Source organism: Dama dama, chromosome 26 (genome assembly GCF_033118175.1).
Source record: "Dama dama isolate Ldn47 chromosome 26, ASM3311817v1, whole genome shotgun sequence".
Taxonomy (NCBI): Eukaryota; Metazoa; Chordata; class Mammalia; order Artiodactyla; family Cervidae; genus Dama; species Dama dama.
In genome coordinates, this window is record NC_083706.1 from 23,045,202 (window position 1) to 23,070,217 (window position 25,016).

Here is a 25,016-nt window from a genome sequence, read left to right on the forward strand (position 1 = left end):
TTAATGCCAATAGTTAATAATCCCCAAAGCTTAAAATTTATTTTTTTAACCTGGTTTGATATTCAGTCTCCAATTATCTTGCTTTGATGCAATTGTGGTGCTTGTAATAGGTAACTTCTGAACTGTTTATTAACATGAGGTGTTAAGCATGTCTACATTTTCAATGTTTTCTTTGTTTTTAAATCTTTTTTTAAGCCACATATTTGTTGTACTTAACATATAGAGACATTATGAAACACATAGGAATAAAGATAAATAGAATTCCGGCCTGTGCTCAAACCATAAATTATCATTTAAGTTTTTATTATTTGTCATGTTAGTAAAAATAACACTTTCCAACTTTTACTACCTTATTTATTCTTTTCCTTTATTACATTTTTTATTTTCTTATTATTTTTATTATTCTTTCTTTTAATATTAGTAGTGTTATTCCTAATAATCTCTTCTTTTTTAATTAGTTTTTGAATCCTTACGTGGCTAAATTCTTTTAATACCACTGCTACTGGTCAATAAATCATATAGTCAAATACTGTGAATTTTGCAATAGTATGATTAAACATTAAGGTATTTCTAATGAGTATTTGTTTAGAAATGTGGTCATAGCTTCTCTTCGGTCTGTCTTATTTAATATTTGCTTTGTGTAATTGGATGAACCAAAATACATAAAGAATACTTGCAAGGTCATTTTTGAGTTTTTATTTCCTACATAAAGAACTGCAAATATTAGCAGAATACACATTGCAATCAAAGGCCTGATAAAATATAGTGTCAGTTAAGTTTTAAACTTTAACTCACATATAGCTTGTATTTTATTCTGTCAGCCATTACTTAGAAGTTATTCAAACAGTAATTTTGACCTCTTATTAATATCTATAGTCATTGGAATTTAAATTCTATACCAGTGTAGTGTTAATGGAAAAAGTAGTATAATCCGTAATAGGTTTGACAATTGAATCTGTCAATAAAACTGGTGAGCATTTTTTCTCCATCAACAATTCAGCAACTTATCTAAGAACTGACTGATTTGTGCAAGAGCAAATATGAAAAAGTCAGTGAGGGTCTAAGTTACACAGAAAAATATTGAATCTGTGTTTGAAAATGGTATTCCTTAAGCCAGCTAACATGATATACTGATTTGATTAAGTAACTTTTAAAAATCTATTGGAAGCAGAGAAACAAGCTTCTGTTTTATTACCCAGAATTTGATATATTTAAAATTTCAGGGCATAAATTGTTAGAAATGAAATCAAAGAGTTTGGTTAGTCAGCAACACAGAAACTCTTTGGGGTGATGCTATAATGCAATGTAAATTTAAACTAATTTTATTCAAGATAGCAGTGCTCTCAGACCTGCTACTTGAGATTTCCACCAACAGGAATAAATATAGGACTAATCAGGAGGTGAAATTGCCATGTTGAGTTTGATTCTGGACATTAAATGGAAAGAAAGGCATAAGCCCTGTAAGGATGGTCTCTAAATCAATAGACATTTCTCCATTGTCTCTACTCAGAATCAAGACTCATTGATACCCACCAATGCCACCCTCAATAGCTTGTCTAGTCCCTACTCCATGGCAACAGTCAGCGGCGTCCAGAGGCGATGGAGCGATGGCGCTCAGGCTGTGATTGGTGAAAACTGTTTCACTCAGTTACTATACCTGTTGTTGTTTTCCAGTCTCTAAGTCACATCTGACTCTTGGCAACCCCATGAACTGCAGCACGCCAGGCTTCCCTGTTCTTCACTATCCCCCAGAATTTGCTCAAACCCATGTCCATTGAGTCAGTGATGCCACCCAACCATCTCATCCTCTGTCGCCCCCTTCTCCTCCTGCCCTCAGTCTTTCCCAGCATCGGGGTCTTTTCCAATGAGTTGGCCAAGGTGTTGGAGCTTCAGCTTCAGCGTTAGTCTTTCTAGTGAATTTTCAAGGTTGAATTCCTTTAGGATTGACTGGTTTGAACTCCTTGCAGTTTAAGGGACTCTCAAGAGTCTTCTCCAACACCATGGTTCAAAAGCATCAATTCTTCAGTGCTCAGCCTTCTTTATGGTAACTCTCACATCCATACATGACTACTGGAAAAACCATACCTTTGACTATATGGATCTTTGTAGGCAAAGTCATGCATCTGCCTTTTCATGCTCTGTCTAGGTTGGTCATAGCTTTTCTTCCAAGGAGTAACCGTCTTTTAATTTCATTGCTGCAGTCACTGTCTGCAGTGATTTTGGAGCCCAGGAAAATAAAATCTGTCACTGTTTCCACCTTTTCCCCATTTCTTTACCATGAAGTGATGGGACCGGATGCCGTGATCTTAGTTTTTGGAATGTTGAGTTTTAAGCCAGGTTTACTCTATATACTATGTTTTTAAATAAAGATTTATTTATTTAGTTTTGACCGTGCTGGGTCTTTATTGCTGCGGCCTTTCTCTAGTTGCCGAGAACAGGGGACTCTTCTTCCCCGTTGCAGAGCCGGGGCTCTAGGCATGCTCTAGGCATATGGGCTTCAGGAGTTGTGGCCCATAGGCTTAATTGCCCACTGCATGTGGGATCTTCCCAGACAAGGGATCTAACTCATGTCCCTTGCATTGGCAGGTGGATTCTTAACCACTAGATGACCAGAGAAGCCTAAATATACTTTTAAATCCTCTCTTGATTGTCTTTCTTGGTATTATCGAGCTGCAAATTCACAGTCATGAATTCTAAATTCTCATGAGTAATTTTTGGAGGCTTTCTATTCCATCATTTGGTCTCCTTTCTCAGTTGCCTTCAGTCCTCCAGAGGCTCATTTAACCCCTGTCCCATCTTAGGATATTATGTGATGCCAGGATCTACAGCCTTTCACCAGATTTTTGGCCAGAGTCATTCCTTTGGGTTGTTTCTGAACTCATTTTTGATTTAGTGTTTCATTTTAGTATCCTGCAGATTTTTGAAACGTAGGTTATTTAAAAACACATTTAAAATCAATACACGGTGATTTTCTTATTTTAAAATTGAAAGTGATCTTTTATGACAAAAGCGGTTCATATCCATTATACAAAAATAGGAAATACAGACAAGCAAAAGGAAGAAAATCTAAAATGTGTATAATCTCACTAACCACGATCACTTTTATAATATTGTTCATCTGTCCATATCATTTCCTGTACAGATGGTTTTTGTACAAATGGATAACTTTTGCATGACTGTTTTTATAGCTTAATATATCTAATTAGCATCACATACATTTTTTTCAATATTCTCAAAAGTTATATCTTTTAAAATATATACGAGACTAAACCCACCATTTTTTCTAAGAACTTGTTTTCTCATAGTAAGAAATTTCTCCCTAATTTTTAGCAACAGTCTAACATGCCCAAATATAAATTTTTTCTGACATATATTTTACATAAACACATTGTGGCTAATTACCAGTCCTTACATATACCTCTGCACATTTTGGACAGCTTTCTTTATTAAAAAGATTTTAAGTTTATAATCATCTAAGTCACATATTATCTTGACAAATTATCCCCTTTGGAAATGTGCAAGACGTCTTCTAAAATAAATTATTTCATAACAAAATAAGTTATAAACCATGCTGATGAATTTTCAGCTAGTACTTTCTATAGAAAACAAAAACAAGCAACAATTATACGTCTCTCCGTAGTGCCAACTTTTTCAATGAATTCGGGAAATTTATCTCTAATAAAGAAGTTACTTGAAGGCCACTTAGAAAAATAATAAGAATATAGAAAGAAATACAAGCAATAACTTTAAAATTTGCTTATTTAAATAATAAATCAGTCATGTGTGGGTTTACCATCCTCATAAACTTAACTTCAGGTCTCACCTTCACATCTTCTTCCCTAAGAGCGCCTCCTCTGACAACACACACCTAGATATTTCCATGCTCCATTGTGGCAGTAATCATTTTCTGTATAAGGAATTTTGCCACTGCACTGTACCACTCCACTGCACTTCGGTTAGAGAAGGCAGTCATTCCGTCTGTGAATATCAGAGCTTACTCCAGTGCTTGAAAGAGCTGCTGCTGCCGCTGCCGCTAAATCGCTTCAGTCATGTCCGACTCTGTGTAACCCCATAGACGGAAGCCCACCAGGCCCCTCTGTCCCTGGATTCTCCAGGCAAGAATACTGGAGTGACTTGCCATTTCCTTCTCCAGTGCATGAAAGCGAAAAGTGAAAGTGAAGTCGCTCAGTCGTGTCCGACTCTTTGCGACCCCATGGACTGTAGCCTACCAGGCTCCTCTGTCCATGGGATTTTCCAGGCAAGAGTACTGGGGTGGGTTGCCATTGCCTTCTCCTTGAACAAGCTATAAACTTTTATTGGGTAAATCAATCGATTCATTCATCTATTAATCAATGACATGGTGCCTTAACAAGTCACTATGAATATTTAACAAATAGTAGAAAGAAGAAAACTAACATGTATTAAAAGCCAATTAAGTGCCAAGCCTCTGTTAAATCTTTGTAGACTTTATCGGTTTTTTTCTTGTATTTTTCCTTCTCTAATGATTTAAATTATCTCACATTTTCCATAAATGATTTATTAGCTAACAAAACATGTAGCAACCTATATATACTACTAGATCCTATTTTGTGTGATGTAATAAAAGATTTTAGGTAATTTATATATATATATGTATATATAGAGAGAGAATAACTTATTTATAAAAATACAATCTCTGAAAAGCAGGAAACAAAATATCTTGCAACTCTAAGAACCTCATTGATATTTCACATATGCTGTAGACAACAGCTCAGAAACTCAGATGTGGTGCTTATAAATATGTATGAAGTATAATTAGCTTGGAAAATGCTGCTTCATCAACAGTCCTGATATTGTTGATGTGCTTCAGTGACTTACTAAGCAGTGTTGGAAAAGAAACTCTCCAGATTCCAACAAACTGAAGCAGTTCTCTTCACCCATTTCATGTTAGTCTTTTCCATTCTGTCATCACATGAAAGACTTGTCTTTTAAACCTGGACTGTTGGTACATTGCTGTATGCCATCAGCTCTTTATTATTTTGGAGTGCTTCTTTGCCCTATACTTATTAAAGAATTAAATTTGTATTTTAAAACCCTTGCATACATCCACACATGCACATGCACACACACACACACACACACAAACACCACACACAATTCAGTTCCAAATGATTTCACTGGTGAATCTATCAAACATTTAATAAAAAGTAATTAATTCTTCAGAGTATTGAAGAAGAGGAAATATGTCTGAGTCATTCCATAATGCCAGTATTACTATGATACAAACCAAAGACATTATGAAAAAAAAGAAAATTATAGACCAATATCCCTCATAAACCTAGATGGAAAAATTCTGACAATGTTAAAACATAGAACCATGTATTAACATAATCTACAAATTAGAAGAATGTATTTGCAAATTACATGTCTGATGAAGGATTTGTATCCATATTATACATAAATATCTTTCAAAACTCACTAAGAACAAATAACCCAGTAAAAACTTGTACAAAAAATTTTAACAGACACAGCCAAAGATGGTGAAAAGCACATGAAAAGACACTCAGCATAATTAGTTGCAAGGAAAATGCAAATTAAAACCCAAATGTTGTACACACCATTAGAATGTCTAAAATCTTAAAAGACCAACTATATCAAGTAGTGACAAGGATATAGTTACATTTGTAACTCTTACCCACTTCTAGTGAGAATTAAAAATAGTACAAATAATTTGGAAAGCATGTTGATTGTTTCTTAAAAGCGTAAACATATATCCACCAGATAGTCTAGCCACACCACTTAGAGGTCTTTCATTCCAAGAGAAATCATCATATGTTCATACAAAGATTTGTATACAAATGTTAATAGCGACTCTATTTAGAATAGCCAAAGCTGGTATAATCCAAATGTCCATCAAGAAGTGAGTGAATAAATAGATTGGGGCATATCCATGTGGGACTTCCCAGGTGGTACAGTGATAAAGAATCCACCTGCCAGTGTGGGAAATGCAAGATATTGCAGCTCGAACCCTGGGTCAGGAAGAGCCCCTGGAGTGGGAGATGGCAACCCACTCCAGTGTTCTTGCCTGGAAAAAATTCCATGGACAGAGGAGCCTGGCAGGCTATAGTCCATGGGGTCCCAAAGAGTTGGACATGACTGAGCAACGGAACACACACACGTATCTATGTAAATAAAAAAGAGATCACATCTTGATATACACATAACATGGATAAATGTCAAAATAATTACCCTGAATGAAAGAAGCCAAACAAGCAAAAAGAGTACTACATACTGGATGATTCTATTATATAAAAGTCCATAAAATACAAACTAAAAGTTCTGGAAACCAGAGCAGTGCTTATGTGGAGATAAGGAAGGATGAGGAGTGGGAAGGAGGGTATGAAAAGAAATGATGAGTATGTTCTCTACCTCAATTGTTTGACTGTTTCATGGGTGTATAAATATCAAAGTTTATCAAATTGCAAATTTTAAGTATGGTAAGGTTATTTATACCTCACTGAAACTGTTGAAAAGTGTAAGAAAGTAGAAGAAAGTGAATATTTCCCATCACTCTTCCTAGTCCCTCCAAATTTCCACAGCTCAGACTTTAGCCCTTTTTCATGTTGTCTGGCCCTTCTTTTCTCTCTCACATCATTTCATTAATTTTCTTATGAATAGCAAGTCAACTCTCTCTCCCTCCTTTACCCCTTTGCCTCCTTTGCATATCCAAGATCAGCTGTAAAATATTGGTTGTTAGATTCTCACCAGACCATGGTCCTGTAGAAAGGAATTCATACCTTAAGACTCTGGGGAAAGCTTGCTCCCTTGCTTGATTGCTTTGTCTAGCTCCATCTAGTATTATGAATGAGCCGTATTATCCTGATAGTTCAGGATCATCGTTGTCAATATTGGCGTCTACTGAAGCCTGTTTCATCCTTATCCAAGTGGATTTGGATTGCTGAGATTTAAAGATTCTCCAAGTTGGTGTTCTTTCCTCATTGTCACTTTGTCAGCTGTCACTTTGGCTGCTTTCATGTGCTTATTTAGAGAATCTTCATTCTTCTTTCTTTGTAATTTCCTTTCTCTAATCTGTTTTGATTCAGGAAACCTGTAACCAAGGGAGTAAGAATGGCATATAAATTTGGAACAATTCTATATGAAGCTTCTATATGAAGCTGAGTAGGTAATGGAGGCTTATTTTTTTGAGCAAGGTACATTGGAGTTGTGCCATTGATATTGACACTCTTACCTTTTTTTCAAAATAAATGACACTTAAATGACTTTACTGTATCTAATTCCCCACAGACACCATAGAACCAAGAATTTCTGTATTCTCAATTGAAGAGAGTGTCTATTTCCCACAGCATAATTTGTCAGAGTTGTCAGGCAGCTCTTTTTGCAAAGGCTAGATATAAATGCACAGATTCATTTTGTTTATGTAGATGTTTCCAATGTGGCCTTTTGTAGATATCATAGTATTATTTAATTAATCTGTTTTATAAGCAATAGATTATTTAAGTGAAAGCTGTTGGAATAACACCTTAAAATAAATTTTACCACAACAGTAGCAATCTGTAATCTCTCCTAGTTTAGTGTTCAAATAGTATGATAAAAAATGTTATTAAACCACTGGAAATGTGGTTGAAGAGTATTATATCTGGGCTAAACTGAGTTCAGATTTATAACTTCAACAGTAAGTATTTAGCATTCGCTAGCTTTTCTTACACTCTGAAATACTCTTCCAATTTAGAATTTACAAGATCTAAATTTGTAAGGCCCTACTTGGTTTATCTTTTGGTATGTAATGACTCTTGACGTGCAAACATTATTAAAATGGATAACTAAACATTTACTTTAAGCAATCCTTTCCCATCTCACTCTATTATCTTTGTGACACCTCTCTTAGTTCAAGCCTCAACAAATCCATCTTTGCTAGGAGATGATTGTGGCTCAGAGACGGTCATTTGGAAGGTTTTATTTTGCCCAATACTTGGAGATACCTTCAGAAGAGGAACACTGTTCTTCCTCATTTCAACACCTCGGGGACAGGAGATGCTTCCTCCACTTATCTCACAGCTGGAATGAGATGTGCTTAGGGATCAAGTCAAGGATGCGCTTAGTTCTCAGTCTGCTTGGCCGTTTGACAGCGCTGGACAGTCCTGACCAGTTACGGCCATTCAACACTGCCACTCACCATGCTCTGAGCCACTTCTGTGTCTCTCGATTTCTGATATCATGCTCTCCTAGCTTCTCTTTGTCCTTTCTGGAATCTCAACCACCTTGCCAGCCCCACTTTCTGTACCTGCCTTTAAATAAATGTTGGGATTCCCAAGGGTTCTCTTCTAGACTTTCTTCTCATCTCCTCACTTTAATCACAAATACATGCTGATAATGTATTATTCTGCATGCATAGTTCAGAATGCTTTCCTAAGGGTGAACGGTATACCAACTCCCTTCAGGGTAGCTCGACTCCTTCATTCTTTGGTTTTAGAAACGTGACACTTCTTTTTCTGCCCACAGGCAACAGGTCCTCAGGGTTCATTAAAGGAAGGTGCCAAAGGTTCTCTTCAGAAAAGCTTCAGAATTCTTAATGAAGCCAAGAAGTTAGCAAATGATGTAAAAGGTTAGTGTGATCTCTTTTTATTATTATTTTCAGTGTAATTGTAGTTGTGATTGGTAGGATATTTTATCAGATTATTGGAAAAATGTAATCGTTGCACCGTGGTTGTTAACGATTATTTTTACTATCTAGATTTAGAGCGAGTAAACTATCTTATCAGTTTTATTATATTTTGCCTTCACACATCAATTTGTACTGGGCATTACTTCAGATTTTTTTTTGTTTTACTTCAGAATTTTTAAACCTAATTTCTGTAACATCATTTCATCTGTGTCTTAAGTAGAGGAACTTTTAATTTTTAAAGTATGGCAACTTTTAAAGAGCATCAAATGCCACCTATTTTGACTTTAGAAATTATAGTCACAAATGAGTGAATAAGTATAAATATCTTTGTGCAGCTTTTGATTTAGTGGGGCACATCTCTGAAAAAGTTTTTGCCTCCTAAATACATTTTTGTGTATTTTATCCCTAATTCAAAGACCAAAGTGCATAAAATATCTGCCTTGATATGGCATGGGTTTTGCATTAAAAATTCAATACAGCCCACATTCTAGATAAGTTATTATATTTATTATTTCATTCAAATATCGCCTGTTCTCATGTAATTGCCTCCTGTTTCTGTCTTTGGTCTCATTCCTTCCCCTTTTCTGGCTTGCATCCAGCTCCCCAGCCTTACTGAGATATTCATGCTTTCTGAAAACTTGCTACCATTTCAAACCTCCACGTTCTGCAGTGTTCATTTTTCTCTTTGGAACTCCTCCCCATCCCTTTTTTCCAACCAACTACCTTCTACCAGACCTTCAAGATTTAGTCCAAATGTTATCATCTCTGGGAGGCCTGGCACCCCATCTGGATTACATGCCTCCTCTGTGTACCCCTTTCTCACAGAGTTGTCAGATCATCACAGCCATGAGCTTAGCATCCATCTTCTTAAGGACAGTAGCAGGATCTTCTTTTTAGCTTTGTATTTTGGTGTATAGTATCACAGTGACTATCTCAATTCAGGAAATAAGCATATTTTTTAAATAAAAGAATAATGTTTGTCTTTACTAACCTTGGAGAGAAAAGATATTTTTATCATTTATATTTGCCAATGCTCTCAATGAATAGTCTTTGATTTCCAATAGAGGCTGGCATGGGATTACACGTTTTGTCTCCATTATAGATAGCACTCTGACAGTAAATGCTTTGGATTGCGTATCATAGGTGAAATATGATCCCTTATATGTATAATCCTATTCGGGAAACTGCATTCATCTCAGCCTGAACAATAGCTGTAGAGTCAGACCTGCTCTCCTCACCTGGCGAGTCGGGTCACCTCGTTACTTGGTCATCATGCCTTTCGCCCCAGTGCGCTCGCCCAGAGCTGAGATCAGGGTGAGCTGAGAGGTCCGGCCATACAAGTGCAGGGTTAGATTCTGCTTCTATTGAAAATGTTTAATATTTTGCTCATATTGATCTTTTTTGAATTAAATGTGATTAAAAAAAATACTGCATGAAAAAGTTTTATCTTGAACACTGAGTCTTGGGGGGCCCCTTTGAATTCCACACCTAGGAGAATGCTGAGTCTCCTCACCCTGCTCCCAGCCCTGTCCTTGACTCTATTTCCCCACAAACACTGGTGTTATAAAAATGGAAAAAGAATCTCATGTTCTAAGAGTTTTTTCTCCAAGGGAAAAAGAAATCTAAGGACAGGTGTGGTAGCCAGGGTTAGGTGACAGAAAGGTTCATTAGTTTAAATGTCCTTTTTTGTACTTCAGGTAGTACATTATTTAAAGTAATGCAAACCCACAAACTACTCAAGTAATAATTCCTCCAGAAATCCAAGCCAAGGCTCTGACGGAGATGGGAATGTTTTCCTGCTACATTATGACATTCCCCTGATTTGTGGCCAATTACACAAGTTATAAAATGGCTCTTAATCAGGGAAATGCCATATATTGCCACCAGGAACTGCTGAAATAGGCCCTACAGAGCAAAATACTTGACAGCAGCTATTAAAATAGAGATTTAGTCATTTCTCTCTCCATGGAGCCTGGAGTTAGAAGGAATAAAGATGGTGAGGCAGTGTACCCTCCATATTTCTAATGTGTTACTTGGTTCTCGTCAGTACAATCCAGTTAGTTCATGAGCTTTAGTCATGAATAACTTAGAGCTGCTCCCTGCCATCTTTATGCCGTCCTTGCCTTCAGAGAACCTGAACTTGCCAGGAGCAGTTTGTTTTGCCTTTTGAGTATACATTTATTAAAAGTAAATTTGCCCTTGTGCACATTTGCCATTTGAGACCAGTCTGTATCAAATTGAATGTCCATGGAGATAAAAATTGTTTTGTTGATGGATATGGGGCTTGATACAAATTGATGACCAAAAAAGCTAGAAGACAGATTGATGCCACTGGGTGAATTAATACTACTTTGCAGATTGACAAAGGATTTTGTCAAAAAAAAAAAAAAAAAAAATAGCCAGGTGAGGCTCTCATGGAATGTGTACAAGGCAAAGATTGAAGTTGAGGATGGTGTATTAGAAGTCTGAAAATACTAAAATTCTATCATTATATACCTTATCTTATATAGAGTAACTTTTTAACTTTATTTGCCTCTTAATTTAACCCTACTTTTCAAATTATGCTCAAAATAAGTGAAATTATTTAATTACTTAGGAACAAATAGATAACATCTCTATAAAATGAATGACATGCACATTGAATAAAAAGATCTAATCTCAAGCCCAAGGATATGGAATCAATGAACTGTATGACTTATGATGTTGTGCAAAACACAGAACAGTGCCAGAATTACCCGAAACATTAATCAAATTAATCCATATTTTCTTCTGTACCATGAGCCTCCAGACACTGAGTCATTCAGACCAGACAAATGTATCAAAATGGTTTTGCGATCATGAATATAACACACTTGCAATTACTAACCTGTTAAGAGTCTGTGTTATTATTTCAGATTAGATACAAACAGAATAAACAGGAATATCGTAGTAATATTAAACTGAAGAATGATTTAGGAGTTAAAATTTGCAGGACACTAACCTTCTCTGTCTGCTGGCTTTCTGAATAAAGTAGCTATTCCTCTCTCCCAATAATAAATAAAAATATTTTTATATTATTAAAACTAGACTCCTCTTGGGAATTCCCTGGCAGTCCAGTGGTGAGGACTCCATGCTTTCATTGCCAAGGGTGGGGGTTCAATCCCTGGTCAGGCAACCAAATCCCACAAGCCGCATAGGACAGCCAAAGTATTACACATATACATATATATATAGTGGTTTAGTTACTAAACCACTCTTGCAACCCATGGACAGTAGCCTGCCAGGCTCTTCTGACCATGAGATTCTTCAGGCAAGAATAGTAGAGTGGACTGCCGTTTCCTTCTTCAAGGGATCTTCCCAACCTAGGGATTGAATTGGGGTCTCCTGCACTGCAGACAGATTCTTTACCGACTGAGCTACCAGAGAAGTCCCAGTATGTATGTGTGTGTGTGTGTGTGTGTGTGTGTGTGTGTATGTATGTATGTATATAATGAATATATAATATATTAATATACATACATACATTAATACATAATTATTATATAATTATTAATATAATGTATAATATATACATATATAATATATATTATATATTTATATTGTATGTATATATATATCAGTTTTAACTCCTTGCATTAGACATCTTTTTTTGCCTTAGAAAAATTACTTCTTGGGCTTCCAATAAGTTCTCAGTTCAGTTCAGTTCAGTCACTCAGTCATGTCCGACTCTTTGCGATCCCATGAATTCAGCACGCCTGGCCTCCCTGTCCATCATCAACTCCTGGAGTCCACCCAAACCCACATCCATTGAATTGGTGATGCCATCCAGCCTTCTCATCCTCTGTCGTCCCCTTCTCCTCCTGCCCTCAATCTTTCCCAGCATCAGGGTCTTTTCAGATGAGTCAGATCTTCACATCAGGTGGCCAATGTATTGGACTTTCAGCTTCAACATCAATCCTTCCAATGAACACCCAGGACTGATTTTGTTTTCTTTTTTTTTAATTTGCATACTACCATTTGCCAGAATCTGCCTTCCCAAAAGTATGCAAGTGAAAGACAAACAAACCATTCCATTGACAAAAAAATAATTTTGGATTAAATGGATAAAACCAACCCTGGATCCCCTAGCCTATTGTAGTCCAGAGAACAAGCTAATCTTTTCCTGTATAAATTGCTGATTCCTCATGCAGAGTTTTAGTTCCTCCTTAGGTGTGTGAATAGAGAAAATTGAGAAATGAAAATAAAGTTGGACTTGGTTTCAGAGTTTAAATGAGAAGTGGCAAAATAAGGGCCAAACACAGAATGACAGAAACTAATAGAACCAGAAAGTACTTGTCTCACTTAAAGATATTTAAATTACATTTGTTTTAGAATACCTTGCTGGCCAAAACAAAAGGAGCCTGCAAACCCACACTCAGGCTTTGGAGCTTGTCCTAGAAAAACCACGTGGAGTTTTTGATGTCTGGATATTTTGGTTTCTCATTCAACTGGCTGAAGAAAAGACTGTCCTCTATCCTGATATCTTAAGACTTTGGAGATGATAGTGAAAGTGAAGTCGCTCAGTCGTGTCCGACTCTTTGCAACTTTATGGACTGTAGCCTACCAGGCTCCTCCGTCCATGGGATTTTCTAGGCAAGAGTACTGGAGTGGGTTGCCATTTCCTTCTGCAGGGGATCTTCACGACCCAGAGACTGAACCCAGTTCTTCCACATTTCAGGCAGACACTTTAGTGTCTGAGCCACCAGACAAAGCCCCCTTCTCTCCTCTCCTCAGGCTTCAACTATAATCTGGTGGTGGGAGGGAGACCATGTTCAGTTCCAGCGAACAGCTATTGAGGGCCTAGTGAGCACTGTGGCCAAGGCAGACAAGAACAGATTTGTCACTTTTCAATCAGGACAAAGTTTCCCAGTAACATGCCTTCCTATGAACACAGGCCCTATTTACTGATCTTAGGGGTTCCCTTGCATGGTACATGTAAGGGGCATGTCTGGGCAAAAGAGGAAATCAGAGATAGGACATATCCCAAACTTGTGACAGCAACTGGGAAAAGGTAAGCATAGGAAAAATGTGATGGAAGCAGGCTAGGTGTGCCCCAGCATGGAAAGACTGGGTGGAGCAGTCTCATCAAATCCACTGAAAGGAGGCCAGTGACAAGAATGGGATTTTGGATTTCACCCAGCTTTCTTCCTTACTCACCTGCTCTTCCTTCACTACGAGTGTTGGGATCTGCGCTCAATGGTGGGGTTGACTTGAGGGCAGGTTCATGTAAGTGGATGAAAAATTACAGTAACATGGCTTGAGATAAATTTTACTTCTTATGTTCTCAAAACATTCAAAGGTAAAAACATAATATAATATAATAAAATTAATAAGTTGTATAGAGTAATCAAGGGCTTCCCAGGTGGCTCAGTGGAAAAGACTCCAACTGCCAATGCAGGAGACATAGGAGATGCAGGTTTGATCCCTGGGTCAGGAAGGAAATGGCAGCCCACTCCAGTATTCTTGCCTGGGAAATTCTATGAACAGAGGACCCTGGTGGGCTACAGTCCATGGGGTCACAAAGAGTTGAACATGACTAAGCGACTGAGCTCGCATGCGTAGAGTAATCACATATTATAAAATGTAGTCAAGTTACCATTTTTGTATGTAAGTGAAAGTATTAGTTGCTCAGTCCAACTCTTTGCAACCCCATGGACTGTAGCCCGCCAGGGTCCTCTGTCCATGGGATTATCTAGACAAGAATACTGGGGTGGGTAGCCATTCCCTTCTCCAGGGGAATCTTCTTGACCCAGATATCGAACCCAGGTCTCCTGCATTGCAGACAGATTCTTTACCATCTGAGCCACCAGGGAAGCTACAATAGAATCATTTAAGTCAAAGAAATTCTGTTTGAATACACTGCATACACTTTAACTAGCCCAAGTTAATGTGGTTCCAAAGATGGTGTTTTTAAGCACTGCTGAATACAAACACTGGCCTTTTGCCATGGTGTAGAGGTGACACATTAACATTCATGGCCCTAACAAAGGTTTGATACATGAGTGAATGGATGAGCATTGCAGGAATCTCTCATTACCAGAAAGGTCAAAATCAAGGTGTTCATGTGACCTCATACAGATCCCTTACCTCTTCCAAACTCTGCTTCAGAACTGTGGATAAAAGCACTGCAGAAGTTAACCTGCTCTCTAATTCAGAAGGAATGCTGGGCTGAACAAGTTATAAGCTGGAATCAACATAGGCAGGAGAAACATCAACAACTTTAGATATGCAAATGATACCACTCTAATGGCAAAAAGCAAAGAGGAACTAAAGAGTCTCTGGATGAGGGTGAAGGAGGAGAGTGAAAGAGCCAGCTAAAAACTAAATATTAAAAAAAATAAAGATCATGACATCTGGCCCCATTACTTCATGGCACATAGAGGGGGAAAAGATGGAAGTAGTGACAAATTTCCTCTTCTTGGGCTCTAAAATCACTGTGGATGGTGACTGCAACCATGAAATCAAAGACATTTGCTTCTTGGCAGGAAAGTTATGACAAGCCTAGACAGTGTGTTGAAAAGCAGAGACACTACTCTGCCGACAGAGGTCCATATAGTCAAGACTATGTATGGTCTTCCTAGTGGTCACTTACTGTGGTGAGAGCTGGACCATAGAGAAGGCAGAGTGACGAAGCATGGATGCCTTCGAATTGTGGTGCTAGAGAAGATTCCTGAGAGTACCTTGTACAGCAAGGGGATCAAATCAGTCAATCTTAAGGGTAACCAACCCTGAATAATCATTGGAAGAACTGATGCTAAAGCGGAAACTCCAGTATTTTGGTCATCTGATGTGAACAGCTGACTCATTGGAAAAGTCTCTGATGCTGGCAAAGATTGAAGGCAGAAGGAGAAGAGGGCATCAGAGGATGAGATGGCTGGATGCACCGATGCAATGGACATGAATTTGGACAAACTTCAGGAGATGGTGAGGGACAGAGAGGCCTGGTGTGCTGCAGTCCATGGAGTTGCAAAGGGTCAGACACAACTGGATGATTAAACAGCAACAATTCAGAAGGAGCCTCTAAAACAAAAGATGAAAAATATTTGCTACTTTGTAAAATATTTGTATAAAAAATTCTTAAAATAGAAGCCATTCCTCCATTTTTTGATAAAGAAACAAATCAAAAGTGATACTGAGTTTAAGTAGTAGCTCATAAGACAAATTTCATGATAATGAAAATTTTGTTTGCAAAATGTTATCTATATGATAATTTGCAGTAGTTCCATTTAACTAGACCCTTCAATATTGAAAACAATTCAAACTTCACCCTTATGAATGAGAGATTCTCTCAAGGTATTTATTTGTGCTTTGTTATCCACTCCAGTATTCTGGCCTGGAGAATTCCATGGACTGTATAGTCCATGGGGTCACGAAGAGTCAGACACAACTGAGTGACTTTCACTTTCATGTGAGTAAAAAGTTAAAAATTGCATTTGAGGAACTTAATTAGATGTGTTTGAATAGTCAAAATAGAACATTCCCATTAAAATATGTAAAATCATTCTTATATTTAGTTGATAATGGGGGCTATATATTAAGAACATATAGAAGGAAAATAAACAACTGCAGATTCTAGATGATGCACTTTAAACACAGAAGAAAGTAAATCATAAATAACATTACTGAAAACTGGCAAAAATACCAAAGCAGTTCTCGACCCAATATGAATTACCCAACCAATGTAAATTATTTTGTTACCTTTTAATAACTGCATAATAAATCCAATACTTCCTCATACATCCTTCAACTGGTTTCTCGTAACAGTCATATGAAATTATCTTCATTTTACACTTGTAAAAATGGATAGAAATGACATTTGAACCCACATCTTCCAACTTTAAGTCCTATAATTATTTCATTGCACTATACTACTTTGATGGCTAGATTATGTAAAAGAATGCATCATCAATGATCAAAGAAATACCTGTAATAGCTTTATTTTGAATTATTACATAGTTCAATGTTACCAGTTCCAAGTTAGCTAAACGCTAATACGTTTAACACAGTAACAGGAACATGGTCAACCTGAGTAAATTAGTATTATTATTAATGAAGTAACTTGCAACTCTGTCTAGCGATTTTCATTCTGAATACGTCTACCTCATTCGATGTTACACAACAAGGGGAAATGATGTTGTCAGGCGTGTTCACAGTCCAGCCTGGCTGCTCTGCCTGTTTTCTCTGTTTATGAGCTCTGTCTTTGCCAAACTCATTCCTGGACACTTGTCTTCTAGTGTGTGGGAGTGGATGAGAAAGGGAGCGCCAAAATTAGAGCATGTGTATGTAGTTAGCAGTTGAGGTTCAGTGGATGTTGTATCTGGAGAGAGCATAGGTGACTTGGCTATAGCTATTGGGTATGAAAAGTGAGGAAATAAGGAGAAGAAGGTGTGCAAGGTAGCACTGTGGATTATAATTTGGCTCCTTTTCTTGTTCATCAAAAATTGTAAGAGTTGGATTGGATTTATCTTAACTACCAATAATTCTCTCTTTGTCCATGTTACCATTCAAACTGCTACACATGTGTTCTTCCTTTCATTTTGATTATAGAAACCTCTGCCTCAGGTATCTTCATTTAAAGGCAGCCTTGGAGCATTTATTTTACTAGTTTTGCATGGCTAACATTTTATAAGTTTTACACTTTAAAATCAGCAATTATTTTCTGCACACAACTTCTGTTTATCTGAAGAATTAGACTGACAAAGTGATAAAGTGATTAGACGTGGTTTGAGAAATTCTAAAAGGTACTTCAGAGAAAAATAATTAGGGTATAAAAAAGGATAACCTAAGAAGAAAAGAGTCAAATCCTGAAACAAAGAAATCAGAACAGGCTCAGAATATTCCCATTTTTACTTTCTAGTACAGAAAGCAGAGGAACAAAATTACTGCTTTGAAACTTGAGGAATGGCAGTAACAATGTTCCTCAAATCAGTCTTTGTTCTGAATAATTGGCCTGATTGTTCAGCCAGTATTTGTTATCAGAATTCATAAAATAGTATAAACCGAGTGATGCCCTTTAAATTAATGGTTTTCTCAGTTGTACATGAATATCTTGCTTGCCAGCACGTTTTAAATGTTTCATTGTTTAAAAAGTCAAATCCAATCAAGAAACTAAGAAATGAAATTTGTACTGTTCCATTTCCCTAATTGATGAAGGCTTCTAAATTATTATCAAAAGAACAGCCTTTAACTATTCTCAGGGAATTTGTATAGATATCACAGTCATAGTGAGATTGTCTTTATTTCAAAAAGTATTCTTTCTATAACCTATTCAAAGATTTTATTTTAGTACAGTGAAAATAGCAGAAGTATTAAAAGAAAGATAAATTGTGATTGACAGAGGAGAAAATCTAATTACTTGGAAAGTATATTTTGAAGGACTAGCATTGAAAATAATATCTTAGTGACTGGAATGGACATATTGATGTTTTAGAGCCATGTTTTTCTGGACTATTTTATGCTTTATTTTTCTATGATGTTAGGTGTTTGGCTTGGAACCTAAAAGCAGATGCCTCCAACAATATTATGGGCTTATATTACCGTGGTATAGCAGTGGTGTAATTCGTCTGCCTATAAAACCCTGATATGAAATGGAATGGATCATTAATTAATATGTTCAGTACTCTTTATCACATCCAGAACACTGATAGTTAAGAATCTTCCATCTATCTTCTTCCCTTCCCTTTGCTAGTCTTCCCAGATGAAAGCCAATAAAGACAAAGATTGTTCCCTAGGCTGCCAGCGGCTTGTTTCATTCCTCCTAGAAGCCAGACGCACCACCTCTGCAAGAGGTGGACACACAATCCAATCAAAACTGCTCTGTTCTGTGCAGTGAGGTGTAGTCTCCTGGTCTGCCCACTCTGGGTACCAGGAAAGTGATGAGAGCAACAGTCGGTGTTGGTAGATAATGGTCTTCAGTGTTTCAAGTTACTTTTTTTCTTTAAATTCTTTAAATGAAAAAACAAAAATATTTGCACAGAAAAAGCAAATTAACCAGCACAACCAGGTGTAAAATGAAAGTACATCATTTAGTGCGTCATCCTTCACACCATCGTTATCTGTCTTTCTTGTGTCATTCCTGGTTTTTATCTGCTATAAAATACAATGTTATATACAAACTAACTTAACATTTGAACATGTTAAAAAATTAGTGGAGAGAAGCTGGGCAATTTATACTAGTAATATTACATTATCTGACTTCCCCTGTGAATGAAAGGGTAAAGAATCTGCCTACAATGCACGAGACCCAAGTTCAATCCCTGGGTCAGGAAGATCCCCTGGAGTAGGGAATGGCAACTCACTCCAGTATTCTTGCCTGGAGAATTCCATGGACAGAGAAGTCTGGCAGACTACAGTCCATCAGGTTGCAAAGAGTCAGACACAACTGAGCAATTGACCCTTCCACTTCCACAGTAAATGATACATTTTAATGTTAAAGAAAGCGTGCTAAAGTAGCAAGAAAAAACTTATATAAACCCCACTTAAAGTAATTTGTAAAATGTTATTTTCTCTATAAAAAAACAAAAATGTGCCAGAGGCTGTTTTTTCATTCCTTTGATTTTTACTTTTTTCAAATATTACTAAGTGATGTTTAGTAAAGTTGGGAGATTCTGCTTAACAGTCATATCTATTTGAGATTTTTAAAAACTAATTCAGTGATCCATTTTGATAATAAAGTTTTAAAAATAATGGCATTAATTTGAGTGATATCAAGAGGGTATCATTATAAATGCAATAAAAGACCAAATCTTTCAAAGTTTTTCTCCATAGAAAACCATCAAATTAAGTCAAATAACAATAAGTTACCAGAGAAAATATAATTGTTGAATATATTTGTGTGTCACACAGTCATAAATACATATTTTATAATCTGATCTGAAATATATAATTTGAAATATCTGAAATATATATAATAATCTGAAATATATATAATTTATATAATATATAATCTGATCTGAAATATATTTGTATGCAGATGCCAATAAGTTAAAATAAATTAACTTTCTTATTAAATAATTTTATCTTAAAATAACCTGAAATTGTATAATACTGCTTTTATGTGGAATCTATAAAAATGATGCACTCACTTTTGATGAATGCATGAAATGAACTCATTTGCAAGGCAAAAATAGAGACACAAACAATAACAGATGTATGGATACCAAGAGAGGAAGCAGGAGTGGGATGAATTGGGAGATCGGGGTTGACATATACACTCTACTATGTATAAAACAGATAACTAGTGAGAATCTACTTTATAGCACAGTGACCTCTACTCAGCGCTCTGCAGTGACCTAGATGGGAAGGAGACCCAAACACTAGGGGGTGCATGTGAACGTATAACTGACTCACTTTGCTGTACTGCAGAAACGATGCGACATTGTAAAGAAACTGTGCCCCAATAACAAGTAATTTTATAAAATAATCTGAAATTGTATATCCATCTGTAAGTTTAGAGAGGATTAAAATTGTTTCATCCTTTTTTGTTTTCTGTTCACAGAAAATGATGACCAACTGAATGGCTTGACAGCCAGATTAGACGATGCCAATATCAGAAACGGGGATCTCCTAAGAGCTTTGAATGACACTTTGGACAAGCTAGCAGCCATTCCAAATGGTAAGAATTCCAGACACTGCAAGCTATCCTATCCTAATGGAAATGAACTTTTAAAAAATGTTCCACCTCTTCCTGTATTTCTTAGCACTATCTTTGTACCATTGTCAGGCTATTAGATAATGGTTTTTCCTACTTATGAATTCTTCGTAAGAATGAGAAGCTAAGAAACACTTTTCACCAGGATGTTTATCATTTGTTAACTGACATTTGTAGGAATAAATTACAAAAAAGAAAATAATAGACATCTTGTTATTGTATTGTTCTTCCACATTTCAGCCCAGGAAATCTTACATTGGTGTGAAAGAATATCATACAGACACTATTCTCTAAAATGTTCATTTACTACCACAAAATTGTAGTTTATTACAGTACCTACAGGGCTTTCCAGGTGGCCTAGTGGTAAATAACCCACCTGCCAATGCAGGAGACATAAAAGCTTCAGGTTTGATCCCTGGGTCAGGAAGATCCCCTGGAGGAGGGCATGGCAGCCCACTCCACTATTCTTGCCTGGAGAGAATCCCATGGACAGAGGAGCCTGACAGGCTATAGTCCGTGGGACCACAAAGAGTTGGGCGCAACTGAAGCAATTTAGCACATACATGGTACCTACAGTAATAGGTAAGAACCAGCTGCCTTTCAGCACACTTTTCTTGGCAAAAACATTAACACGTTAAGATTGAACCATGTCTACAATATCTTTTTACGCATTACCTGTTACTTGGAGTTAATGTTTGTTATTAGTTACTGAAAGCATTATTGTTTTGGAGATACTATTTTTATATTTTAGTAGCATGATACAAAGGTAGCAAGAGTTGCTGACATTTATTAAGCAAGGCTTATTCAGCATGTTTGCGTTAAGTGTATGTTACCCTCATACTGATCCTACAAGGTGAACAGCATTATTATCTCCACTTTACAACCAACAAACTTAGATGGGACACTGAGGGCCGTTGTTAAAAGAGACATAAGATTCCAACCTCACAGTTTAACTTCAGGGGCTGTGATCTTAACACTAATCTACAACATATTAGTAGACACGTAAATATATGTACAATGTACATTTTTTATAAAAATTATGGTGAAGGAAACACGTCTATACCAAACAGGAACTATTAAAATCTTAATGATTTTTTTACTTTTTTATCATTAAAAAGCCTAAGTAACTTTACTGATTTTCATGTCACTTCCTCAGTAGTAAATATGTTCATAGAAAATATCCAATGCTGGTAACAAACATAAATTGTTTACACAAACACATGGTCTAATATGCCTGAAAAAGTCTCTCTCCACCAAAATTGAAAGACATTCGTTCCCTCCCCCCAACCCTGGAAGTGCAGATTAAATGTTAAAACTATTTTCGATGAGCCTATATGATTCAGATGGATAAACTTCTCTCTTTAATGTGTTCAGCAGCAAATCACAATATCGCCTTCCACAATGAACTTTTAGAATAATCACGTTGCTATTTTAAGGGCTAATCAGGTATTCATAACGAAGGTCCCTGAGAAAATTCAATTTCACTGAAAATGTGCTTCATTTGCTGTAGCCGACTGAGGCAGAGTTCAGCCTTTCCCTCATGCCTGAGTCCCTGAGGTCAGCCAGGCGCAGCCTCTCTCTGACAAGCGTGGATTAAGCCACTGACTTCAGAGTCTTTGTTTCTCATCTTCTGCTTACAGACACAGCCACTAAACTGCAAGCCGTTAAAGACAAAGCAAGACAAGCCAACGACACAGCTAAAGATGTACTGGCGCAGATTAAAGATCTTCACCAGAACCTTGATGGCCTGAAGAAAAATTACAATCAACTAGCAGACAGCGTAGCCAAAACAAACGCTGTGGTAAAAGATCCTTCGAAGAACAGTAAGATCTCCTTTTTCACTTTGATTATTGCACTTATTTCTTCACACTCTATAAGTATCCTAGGCTCATCACTGCTAGAGCAGGAAGGGGCCCTCATAGTGATGCAGTCTGCCCTCCTCCCTTCGTAGACTGGCCCCAGCAATTGAATGCCTGCTGCTCCAGAACTGGAATATAAGACTCCCAGCTCCTCACTCGAGCTTATCTTATTCAAATTTCATCCGATAAGAAGAAATTAAGAATTCTCAAAGCCTTCATGGTATTTGGCATAGGGATGCCAAATACTTTTTAATCCTTCAGTGTAATTGAAAATGCAGTTATACTTGGGAAATTATATCCTCAGAGCTGTTGAAATTCCATGGAACCAAGAGGTCAAGGAGCACTCTAATTAGCAGGCCTGTTAGAAGAGAATACTAAATGGGATCAACTTGAATGCATTCAAATTTGGAAAATACTGGTCTTTTATTACTTAAGATTCTAGTTAATTAACATTATCAGGAAATTAAAATATTTAGTTTATCAAGAATATTTCTTCATGTCTTTTGTATATTGCATTAAACTATATTGTTAAATATGGATTTACTGAGAAAATGTGGGAGAACTAAATATAGTAATTTAAATTATTAAGTAATAAGCATTATAATTTTTAATATTGTTTTATTCTTTCAAGTGATAAAATGCTATCTTCATATGTGCTTGTACCAAAGGAGATGCTTGATTCTTTGTACTTCACAGTCTCAAGAGATTAACCTTCTTTATACAGAACCAGTGTAGTTATTGGGAATTAAAACATTTGTAGAGTGTAATAACAAAAACACAGTTATTGACGTTATACACTGTATAATCCAGATTACATACACTGTTTGACTGGGGAGTGGAGCATGGTTTTTTCAGCATCTTTGACTCAGATCAAAGGTTCATGGTACTTTGAAATAATAGCTACTGCTAACCTAACTCCTTCCTGGGCAAGGAGTGCAGACATAGCTAAGTGCCCTTCAGAGTTAGGGAAAAGGGTTTCACTCCTCATCATTTCTTCAGGGGAGGGAAAGAGAAGACATACAGTTTTTCAGCTTTTATTGTGTAAACCTAGAGCTAGGCTCCCCCGGTGGTTCAGATTCCATCTGAATAACTGGTTCACAGGCATGCCAAATCACAACATCCAACCCCCCCAAAAAAATGAATGAAAAGATGTTTTAAAGTAAATAATACTCTTTTATGCTATCATTTCATTCATTTTCAGACTGATTCTCAAATGAGAGTGGCCATATATAATATTTATCTCCCTTTTGTGATTCTATCATCTAGGAAAAAAATAATATCTATAAACACTAATTACCCTGGGTCTGTTTCTATCTTATTAGAACATGATAATAAAACTCCTTTTAATATGAACAGTGGCCTGCTAAGTGACATGTTTTGTGGATTTTTACTTGATAACTCTTGTTTCATTTAAAATGGAGTGAATTTGTAATTAGCACCTGTTATGAAAAGTACTATTTTTCTTGACAGTTACTATGTTATAATATCTATGAAAAATATTTTCTCATGAATTTTCTATTTTTTTCTGTTTTACTTCCATATGAAATTACCTGCAGAAATCAGTATGTATATATTTACTTGCATACCTTTTAGTAATTTTTATGCTTGATTGCTTATTACAAAAAGCTTCAGCTTTGCATGTTTCCATGTTTTAGTATGGCTTTAAACATTGGATACTCTTCTTTCCAGTGTCACAGTAAGAATGCTAGATATAGAAAAGGAGTTAGTGTGTGAATGTGTGTTTGAAAAATTAGTGAAATATGTTATCCATGTAAAAATAGAACATTGAATTCTTCCATAGATTTAATTGAATTATGATGCTTCTGATAATACAAATGCAGTCACTAAAGTCCAAATGACTTCTTTCTAGCGGAATTAAAGTAGATCAGATCTACACTGTTGTTGTTGCTTTTCCCCCGAAGCTCACTCCCCACTCCTTACAAGCGTTTATTCTCAACTTCAAGAGAATTATACTTGGAGAAGCATAAAATAGAATTAATAAAATTAGGTCTAACCAAATGAGCAATCGCTGAGATATAAAAATTATCTGTCTTAAACACCTCATAGTTTAAATTCCAAGTCAAAAATAAAACTTCAGAGTAGAAAATAATGAAGATAAAACTGAACATATCTAAACCTGAGAAATATGACCAAGTCTATCCTCAGTGGAAAATGAGTGCAATTATATTACTAAAAAGCTTTCAAATAAACAAGTTAGGCAATCAACTCTAAGGGTCCGACAGAATAACTAACTAAAAGAAAGAAGATGAAAAAGAGTTAATAAATTAGAAGACAGAAAATAATAGATGTGATAAATTCAAGAGATGTGTCTTTAGAAATATAAAGATAAAATATTTTAAATGCTTGACCTGCTTAAATCAAGGAAAATGAAGAACAAATAGGCAAAGTTCTGCAGGAGATACAACTAGATAAGGGAAGAAATTTAGCACATAGGAGAGGACTTGGCAAAACTCTAGGCTAATATATTTTAAACTCTAAAAGAGAGAGTTTTCTAATAAAACATTGTTATCAAAATCTATCTTCAGAAGTAATTTTAAAATCTACACAAATAATCATAGGAAAAAGTGAGAAGTTTCCAAATACTACAGCATAAGAGAACATCAGACTCAAAATCACAGGTGATTTATTTTTAAAAACCTTCAAGAAGATAATTTCTATATTACTTTGACTGTTCCAGAAGATAGAGGGGGGAAAATAGAAGGGGTAAGGGGGCTTCCAGGTTCCATTAGGTAAAAACTTCTGAGAGCTTTAAAAGAAAGGGATCTATTACTTGTCTAAGCCTAGTCCCTGCATAACAGTTTTTTCA

The 25,016-nt window shown here is 36.4% G+C and overlaps 1 protein-coding gene across 1 annotated transcript in view; it reads left to right on the top strand.

The window, feature by feature from the left end:
- Nucleotides 1–25,016, top strand: part of LAMA2 (laminin subunit alpha 2) — a 659,970-nt gene that overhangs the window by 547,588 nt on the left and 87,366 nt on the right. The window contains exons 41-44 of the mRNA XM_061130198.1: nucleotides 8,500–8,602; nucleotides 20,178–20,294; nucleotides 21,971–22,153; nucleotides 23,746–23,751. Of these exons, the coding sequence (XP_060986181.1) occupies nucleotides 8,500–8,602; nucleotides 20,178–20,294; nucleotides 21,971–22,153; nucleotides 23,746–23,751 (409 nt within the window). The remainder of the gene's footprint in view (nucleotides 1–8,499; nucleotides 8,603–20,177; nucleotides 20,295–21,970; nucleotides 22,154–23,745; nucleotides 23,752–25,016) is intronic.